The sequence below is a fragment of the Phalaenopsis equestris genome, unplaced genomic scaffold (assembly GCF_001263595.1).
Source record: "Phalaenopsis equestris unplaced genomic scaffold, ASM126359v1 Scaffold000454, whole genome shotgun sequence".
Classification (NCBI taxonomy): Eukaryota; Viridiplantae; Streptophyta; class Magnoliopsida; order Asparagales; family Orchidaceae; genus Phalaenopsis; species Phalaenopsis equestris.
The window spans coordinates 25098-34481 of NW_018164895.1; the positions used below are offsets into that span (position 1 = coordinate 25098).

The following is a 9384-nucleotide window of genomic DNA, read 5'->3' on the forward strand; positions in this document are numbered from 1 at the left end:
CTTCCACCTACTTATGATTTTTCTTCCTCTTTATGTGTACATGAAGCTCTTTATTATGAGCTTTAGGTTGGGTTGGTTGAGCATCTTTAAGTGGGATATTTTTATGCAGTGGTATCTGGGAGACAGGAGGGATAGGTTTAAGAAGAATAGGTTGTAAGTTGGCATTTAGCTCATCCCAAAATTAATGTTCACTTGCACTCTCCTTGAACACTAGGTTTACTATAGTATGATTGATTTTCAAAAATTGTGACATCCATGAAGTTGTAGTACTTTCTAGGAATAGGTTAGTAGTACTTCTAGCTCTTTTTGTTGGAGGCATACCTAAGAAACGTACACTTTATGGGTATAGGGTTGTGCAAGTTGGGAAATGGATGTGAACAAAAGATGCTCATTAAAAAAATTTTAAGCGATATAGTTGAAGAGAAAGCTCCGATTTAGACAAATGTATTCATCAAGATATGAAGTGGTGTTTTGAAATTAAGTACAGACTAGAAATTTGATTGATATGGTATATTGCAGTAAGAATTGCTTCCCCTAAAAATATTTTGGAACTTGATGAGAAATTATAATTGAGTGGAATATCGAAAGATGTTTGTTTTTTTTCTCCGCTATCGCATTTTGTTGTGGGATATCAATACATAAATTCACATGAATGATTTTATTTTTTGAAAAGTTAGATCCAAGAATAAAGTTGAAATATTTTTTTTGCATCATCAGTTTTGAAAATCTGAATTTTGCATTGGACTTGAGTTTGAATAATGTCAAAAACGGTTTGGAAGGTTTGGGCAATTTCAATTTTCTATTTCGTTAGGAATACCCACATTCTTTTAGTGTGATTATCAATGAATGAGACAAACTATCTAGCTTCACTTCAGGTTCTTACTTTTGAAAGTCCTTAAATATCAATGTGGATAATATAAAAAGAGATGTGAGAATTTATATTTGGTCATTGGATAACTATTTCTAATTTTTTTGGCAAGTTGACAAATCACACATTGATGAGCACTAGATTTTTATTGAAAAATATAGAGAATACAACTTTGCAATATAATTGAAATTATGTTGACTCAAACGACAATGTCATGATATTAATAGTTTTTCAACGGTCATAGACTCAACAAACTTGGAGACTTGAGGAAAAAATGTAGGCGGGACCACTTATGTGTTTAGAAAGGCTTTCCCTGAGCAGGTATTAGTCTTGATACAATTCAACATGGTCTATCACCTTCCGTGAATCCACTGCTTGAAATTCAAAAGTGTTTGCAAGAAATTTAGTTATACATTTCATATCATGTATAAGCTTACTAATTGAAATTAAATTATAGTCTAACTTTGGGAAATATAAAATAGAGAAAATAGTAATATCCTGACGGAACTCTATATCTCATTTTCATGTATTTTTTTGGTGTGATCCATCTATAAGTCTGACAGTTGTAGATATAGAACTCTCTCGATAGTTGCCTTGATCATTGATGTCTTTGGTCACATTATCAGAATCTATTGAATCTATAATCTAAGGTCTATATTGGTGTGACATGAGGCTGGTGTGTTGTTCTGAATTACCCGCAAGGCGTTTTTTTTTGTATTTCGAGTTGTTTCTTGGTGAATGGTTCAGTTTACGCTTCAAGTGAGGTAACAAAATTAGTCTTGCTCTCTTGATTTTTCCTTTGATGTCCAGATTTCCAATATGCAGCCTTTCCATGGAGTTTCCTACATTTGTCTTTGAAGTCCCCAATTTTCTTGTAATAGTCTCATGTGGGATGATTCTTATTGAACCTTAATTCATGGGAAGAATTATGTTAAATACAGAGCTGAGCTTTCAACACTAGGAGAACTCTCATTTTTAGTCATCACAAGATTCTTTCTATTCTCTTCTCTTTTAACTTCAGCAAATGTTTATGGGTAGATGGAAGAGGTTTTATTCTCATGATCTTCATTCTCATTTCATCCAATTTCTTAGTTTGTCACACTAGGAGTTGGATTGTTCTCTTTTTCTCAATGATGGAATTATACATCACGCATCATGTGGATGTATGACTCAAACATATCCCATTAAATTCAATATTTTGTCAATATGTTGAAATATTGAATGACACGTAAGTCTTCCTGACGAAGATCATGTAGTTTGGTTTTAATCTCAAATAATTTTCAATATTCTCAGTGCTGGAATAAGTTTGTCTCGTAGCCTCCCAAATTTCTTTGGATGTTTTGTAGAGAAAGAAATTTTCTCCTACTTCATTAGTCATTGAGTAGCCTCACCAAGACACAACAAAATGGTTTTGAATCTTCAATGTGTGATGGTTAGGATTAGTGAGCTTAGGAACTGTGTCATTGAGGAACTGCTTTTCAACAAATGTGCATAAAAATGGGTTGGGATCTTTGAAGGAATTTTTGGCCGTTGAGTTTATGGTTTGTGATAGAGGTAGACAGGTCAGGGGTTGTTGCGATAGAATTCATGGTCTCTAAGTTAGAAATAACATCTGGAGTAGAATTAGACATCTTCATTTTGTATTTGGTCATAATCTCTATGCACATTTAGGGTTGGAAATGATTCATGGCTGCTGTTAGCTGCCGGTTTCCTAGTTGCTTCCTGCTGCAAGCTAGGAATCCAGCAACTTAACTGGCTACTGCTTGATTGGGAAGGAGTAGATGGGTCATCAGCGGGAAGGCTGGATAGCGAAGGGAAGAAGTTTGCTGGGAAGCCTGTAGGAGATCGAAAGCTGCAGGGAGCTGCTTGTGTGAGAAACATCACTGCCTGCGTGTGAAACATCAGGGAAGCGCACGACTGGATCGCTACCTAGCTGAGAAACAACGTGGAAATGCATAACGGGATCGCTGCTTGCATGACCTAATCACAAGGAGGATTCCTGCATGGAGAGGGAGCAGGAGCAGGATTCAGAGCTGGGGAGGGTCTGCAAGCTGGCCGGCAGAGGGAGAATTTTGGTGCTGGACAGTTGTTGGAGAGGCCGGCCATTGAAGGAAAGCTAAGGTTTGTTTCCTCTCTCTAATACCATGAAGAAAACATGAGGGGAATTCTTAGAATTCTTATTCAAAATCTTCAACTAAAATGTTACACACATAAGGAAATCGATCCATCCTAATTTACATTCTTTCCAAATATATCTAGCCTAAACATGGAAAGTAAATCATAAGGGGACCGATCCTCCTATAAATATAAATAGGAAGAGAATAAAACTAATGAAGGATTTTCTCAAACTATCTTCAATTGATAAGGGGCTCCTATAAATATAAATAGGAAGAGAATAAAACTAAACACTGATCCTCCTATATTTCTACACTTTTAAATTAGTTATATCTTTTAAAATCGAATGTGGACATTAGAACTCTTTGTAGCCACACCTTTTCCATGTATGATCATGTTTCGACTTTTAACTTGGTTCTTTTAGGTAAGTGAAAACTATAATATTCCTAATATTCTGTTAACTATAGTTCTAATGTCTCTTCTTTAGAATCTTGCTATGGTTTTTTTTTTAAAAAAAATTAGCAAAACGTTATTATATTTCCAAATATTTGATCCTTGGACAGGGGGAAGAATATAAATTATTTTGGCCAGATCAGCCTGAATTCGTGAGAATGGCTGCTCGGTTTGATGCCACTATTGTACCGTTTGGTGTTGTTGGAGAAGATGACATAGCAGAGGTAAGATTTTTGTTTTTGGCAACTTAAAATTTCCAAAATCATTTAACACAATACATTCAAGCTCTAAATTTGTAACCGTATTTCATTTCATTCTGAAAAAATAATTCTTAAATTATTTGTGACTATTTTTAAAAAATGTTTTTCCAATCTTTTGTGTTTACAGTGAAATTTTGAATACATCTTCATTTTCGTTAATACGATTCATTATACAGGTTGATGATTTCATGGGGTAATGGCATTTATTATTAATAAAAATTTACTGAAGAATTTTAAGGTTAGTTTTGTGATGGCATTGCTTTTGGTTCTCTTTCTTAAGTATCATGCCACGACGGATGTGTTCGGGTAAATGCACAATGGAAAGGTAAACCAATGAATAAATAACAGAGCAATTTATCCATTCTATAATAGTGGTGATTTTATCTTATTTTTTCCTATAGAGTAGTGTGACACAACACACCACGATATTACCAAACGATTATTACTTCAGAAAAATAAAAATGAAGGTCACGGCCAGCTTTATTCAAGAAAAAAATAATTACAAATGAATCAACCATAGACTTGAAGAAAATAAAAATACTATTGAGATCCTTGAAATAGAAAAGACCACAAGGTCCTACAAAAACAGCAATCTCTAGCCAAAGATAACTCAAAGCAGCCATTCTAAAGCCCAAAGAAGAAAGTCTATGTGAACATCTGCAGCTCAGAAGACAGAAATAAATTATTCAATGTGAAGAACCATATTAGAGTAGTCCATCCTCCAGAAAGAGAGGAAGTCCAGTAAAAAGAATATATAATCTCTGCAAGTAGAAAAATCCATAAAGACTAAAAAATGAGAAGAGAACTAGCTCAAGAAATCCACCCGAAACAAACATGAGGACTCCATCCGGGTAATATGAAAAAGTCATAAAACATAATAATTTTTTACAACGGTTGACGCACCATGCCACCTCTGGAAATCATCATAGCTTAAAATAAAGTATGGTATCTGTGAACTACCTCTTCAATGATCTTTAAATGTGATATCTATCTAGAAGATGCAATAGAAAAGTAGTATATAAAAAAAGGAACACCAATTCCATTCCAGCAAAAGATTTCTGATCCATTAGCTAACTACCAAAAAAAGTAACAGAAGAAAAGTGATGAATAGAGAATCAAATATCCCAATTCCAATATACAGACTTGAAAAATTTTATCTTATAAAGAGCACAAATTGTACTCGGAGCATTCTTTTTGAATTTCCATCTCCTTTTTTTTTTGCTTTATAATCCAATGTATATTCTTAATAAAAGCATCAAGGGGAACAAAATAATTATTAAAAACTCTATTATTCCTCTCAATCCAAATGTAACAAGCCGTAGTTTGAACAATCACCAAGTAAAATGTTTTGTAAATTTTGCATAAGAACGTATCGGAACGATAAAAAACCTGAATCATATTACTGGTCACCATGAAAAAAATACCACTTGTAATGCATTTTCTTGGCAAATTATGAGAGAAAGGGTAATAAAAAAATATATGGCTATGAGATTCTAGTCTCTGGAGACGAAGAACACATTTGGTATCAAACATAATACCGCTCGAATTGAGTACATCACAGTTTTTTAATCCATTTCGAAATATTTTTCAAGAATGCAATGCTAATTTGATAGAAAACCCCTTGAACCATACAATCATGTTCCAATCACAATAAAGAAAATTGTCATGCACAAAGTTATAATTAACTTCATTCGGAAAGTGATTTAAACACTTCCAACAACATCAGATAGAATTATCAACTATTGGAATATTCAAAATCAGTTGAAAACAATACTTTGGGACTAAAGAATGATTATCAAAGAACCATTTATCATTAGACAAGATCAGATAACTTCTTATGCTTAGGAAAGCCAAACCAACCAAAAATAGGTTTTCCAATTTTTTCATAAAGAGAAAAATCATTCAAACAAAGGTCAAAATAGAAAAACAGATTACTGTTGTGAGTCACTTGGAATGATAAAGTACTCCTCATTCTAGTAGCCACATTAGTAAGGCCTTTCCAAAAAATAGATATACCATACCTAGCTCTAAACTAGATAGAGCCATAATGAACATCACACCAATTGGTTAAATACGAATCAGAATTGTAATGCCTCCAAATTTGCTTAAACTTACACATAGTATTATGTTGTCTAAAAATGGTTTCCAGGCCGCTTTTTTCTTCATTCCATTATGATATAAAAAATTATTAATCGCATATTAAAATTTTCTTCCTAAGACTTTTCGGAAGAGTGATAGAATGACACCAATTATAAAGATAACTCCAACAGTAGTTCTAATTAATTGAAATTTACCAACATTAAAAAAAGAACTTTTTTTTCAGCCAGCCAACCAAGTGTGAAGGTTATCAATAAGCTTATGACAATCAGCCACAAGTAGTTTAGATGATTTAATAGTAACTCCCAAATAGTCCCAAGGCAAAGGCTTCAAAATAAAACCACTCACATCACAGATTTGCTGCTACATATAAGGATTAACAAAAAAATAAATTGATGATTTAGAAGCATTAGCACAATAATTTCAAGCTAGGTTGAAGGCTTCTAAAATGCTAGATAAATGTTGAATAGTGTCAATGTCAACTTTTCTAAAGATTAGAAAATAATCTACATAACTGAGATGAACAAAATCTTCACCGTCATGCAATCTACCATGATTGCTAAAACCAGCATCATGTGTATATAACATAGAAGAAAGAGTACCATGACAATAGAAAAAAGTCCTGAGATAAAGGACATCCCTATCTTAATCCTGAAGAAGAAGAAAATACTTTTAATTTTATTGTTAATAAGGACAGAGAAATTAATCTCAGTTGTACAAGCTTGAATCCAATGAATACAGGTAGGAGGAAATTCCAAGCGAACCATCCTATCATCGAGGAAAAATCTATTTGCTTTATTAAAAGACTTCGTCAAATCAATTTTAGAACATAATTTTTAGCATATAACCTCTAGGATTAAATTCATGAAGAAGTTCATTAGTCATAATGATATTATCAGCAATATTACTTTTTCTTATGAAGACTGCATTAGTAGGATGGATGATATTAGGAAGCATAAGTTGGAGACGTTCAACCAAAAGCTTGAAAATGACCTTATAAATGGTATTATAAATTGAAATTGATTTAAAATCAATAATTGACTTAGCACCTGATTTCTTGGGAAGAATGGTAATGGTTAAATATTTAAGCCTATGATGGAGTTTAATTGTATTTAAAAAAAATACTTCGCATCCTCAATACTAGCCTTCCTTATAGCATATCAAGTATCTTTAAAGAACTTCGAGCTACTACCATCTGGATCAGGAGATTTGTTAGACCCAATAGAAAAGAAAGCATGCTTAATATCAGAATCAGGGAAATCATGAATGAGAGCAGCAGTAGAAATTAAAAAGAAAAACTTTTCCTAAGAGATAGAAGATCGACAATACCTCTAAGCTTCTAGATCTTGTTTATAGAATGAAGAAGATGCTGTAGAAGGGTTATTTACCCTGCGCGTAGCCCACTAAAGCAAGATTTCACCTCTTAGATCCTTCTTCAATCTCCAGATCTGTAAAAGAGGCTTTATCCTCTACACAAGATTTGTAAAAGAGATTAAAGTTGATTAAAGTTTGAAGAATTAGGAAGATTAGAAGATATCAATCCTTTCCAATTAATGGAAGGACCCGGCCCGAGCAGAGAACAAGAAGAAGTGGAAAAGTGGAGAGGAGAAAAAGATGAGAAATCCATAATAGGCTAAGGGGCAAAGCCCTTGATCCAAATGAGAATGCCAAATGGCAATAAGAAGGATGACGGCTAGCGGGCAGGAGAAAAAGATGAGGAATCCATAATAGGCTAAGGGGCAAAGCCCTTGATCCAAATGAGAATGCCAGATGGCAATAAGAAGGTTGACGGCTAGCGTTTCGCCCAAAAGAAAAGAAGGGGGAAAGATAGGAACCCGAAAATCCTATCAAAGCTCAAAGGAATAACCCTTGGAATTTTTCTCTGCGGTTATAGTACGTGCAGATCCTCCTATATATGTTTCCATCATATCTTTTCCTAACTTTAACTCATCTAACTTTAGCTGCTCCAGCTAGATTTTGCTTCTATATTTATCCCACTGAGCGTGAAGCTTTTAATGAGTCAGTTTTTTAATTTTTTTAACAAATTTTGGCATATATCTACTTAAATGCTTATTTTATTCCTATGAACATGATTTGGTATTTTTATGAAAGTGGCTTTTCTTTAGTCGTCTTAGATAGTTTGGTCACATTAAATGTCGACCATTTGATGATCCGATTAGGAGAGTAGATGTTTTAGATTCGACTCGTATTAAGAAAGGCAGAGGTAGACCTAGAAAAACTTGGGCTTATTGTATAAAAAATGATCTTAATTTACTAGAATTAAATGAAAATATGACACTAAATAGGACACGATGGAGAAAAAGGATTCATGTAGCCGACCCCACATAGTGGGATTAAGGCTTTGTTGTTGTTGGTGGCCTTTCATCAGTTACAATATGCATTGTCTTGAATTTTTCACAGATCCCCTGCATTTTTACATAATTTCTTGGTTTATTAGGTGATGCATTTTGGCTGAATTGCAATTTGTTGCATTTTGCAAAATGGCTCGAGGTTTTATTTGCAATCAATTTACTAGATTAGATGTTTAGATATACTGATCTATTATTACATTGCACTCTGCATTGTGTTTCCATTAGCCTGTTTTATTTTAGGGGCTTTTACTAACATACCAAGTATTTGCATATCTAGCACTTAAACGGTCATTTTTACACACATCCCGCTCAAATCTTTAACATCACATCTAAATTACCATCATCATTATCTTTTTAAAAGTGGAATACACCTTTTCATACATAGATTTATGACACCAATGTGTTTAACCGTAACAATCAAACTTTGGGTGTTACATACATAAATACACAAGGATTGTGTGGTATATAAGTAAATTCCCCTTATTTTATTTGTATTTTATTTATATTCGAGCTTCCTATTGCAGTTGGTTCTCGACTACAATGATCAAACAAAAATCCCCTTTATCAGAAAACAAATAGAAGAGATCAATCAACATACTGTGAGAATAAGGTAATGATCATTCATAGCAAAAAGATCCATTAAATTCTCTAATATTGCATAATGAGACCAAAATTGTAAATTTTTATAGGGCTGATAAGAGCGGTGAAGTTTCTGACCAGGAGCTCTACTTACCCGGACTCGTGCCGAAGGTGCCGGGACGCTTTTATTTTCTGTTTGGCAAGCCCATAGAGACAAGAGAAATGAAGAGTGTTCTGAGGGATAGGGAGGGTGCAAATAAGCTGTATTTGCAGATCAAATCTGAGATCGAGAACTTGATTTCATATTTGAAGATGAAGAGGGAGGAGGATCCGTATAGGAGTATATTCAGTCGGGCAATTTATCAAGCATCTTGGGGTGTAGAATCTGCTCCCACTTTTGAACTGTGAATTACTTGCTCTACGATTCAAGCAAAAGAGTAAACGCCCATTTTAGGTCCTGGGAATTATCATTTATGTTTTGTTTAGATGTTTACTTTATGAAATAAATTTTTTAGTACTTTTTATAAAGGATTTTTATAATTATTAGTTTCTAATCCAACTTGTTAAAAAAACATAAATGATAACAGTAATTTTTCCAAAATGAAATAGATATTTTCAAACATGTTTCTATGAGACAAAT

The 9384-nt window shown here is 33.6% G+C and overlaps 1 protein-coding gene across 1 annotated transcript in view; it reads left to right on the forward strand.

The window, feature by feature from the left end:
- The window catches only part of LOC110027842 (acyltransferase-like protein At1g54570, chloroplastic), a gene marked incomplete at its 5' end in the record, with an annotated part of 34301 nt that extends 25048 nt beyond the window's left edge, over positions 1-9253 (forward strand). The window contains 3 exon segments of the mRNA XM_020729450.1: positions 3547-3660; positions 8690-8775; positions 8855-9253. Coding sequence (XP_020585109.1) covers positions 3547-3660; positions 8690-8775; positions 8855-9152 — 498 coding nt within the window.
- Positions 9254-9384: the final 131 nt, after the last annotated feature.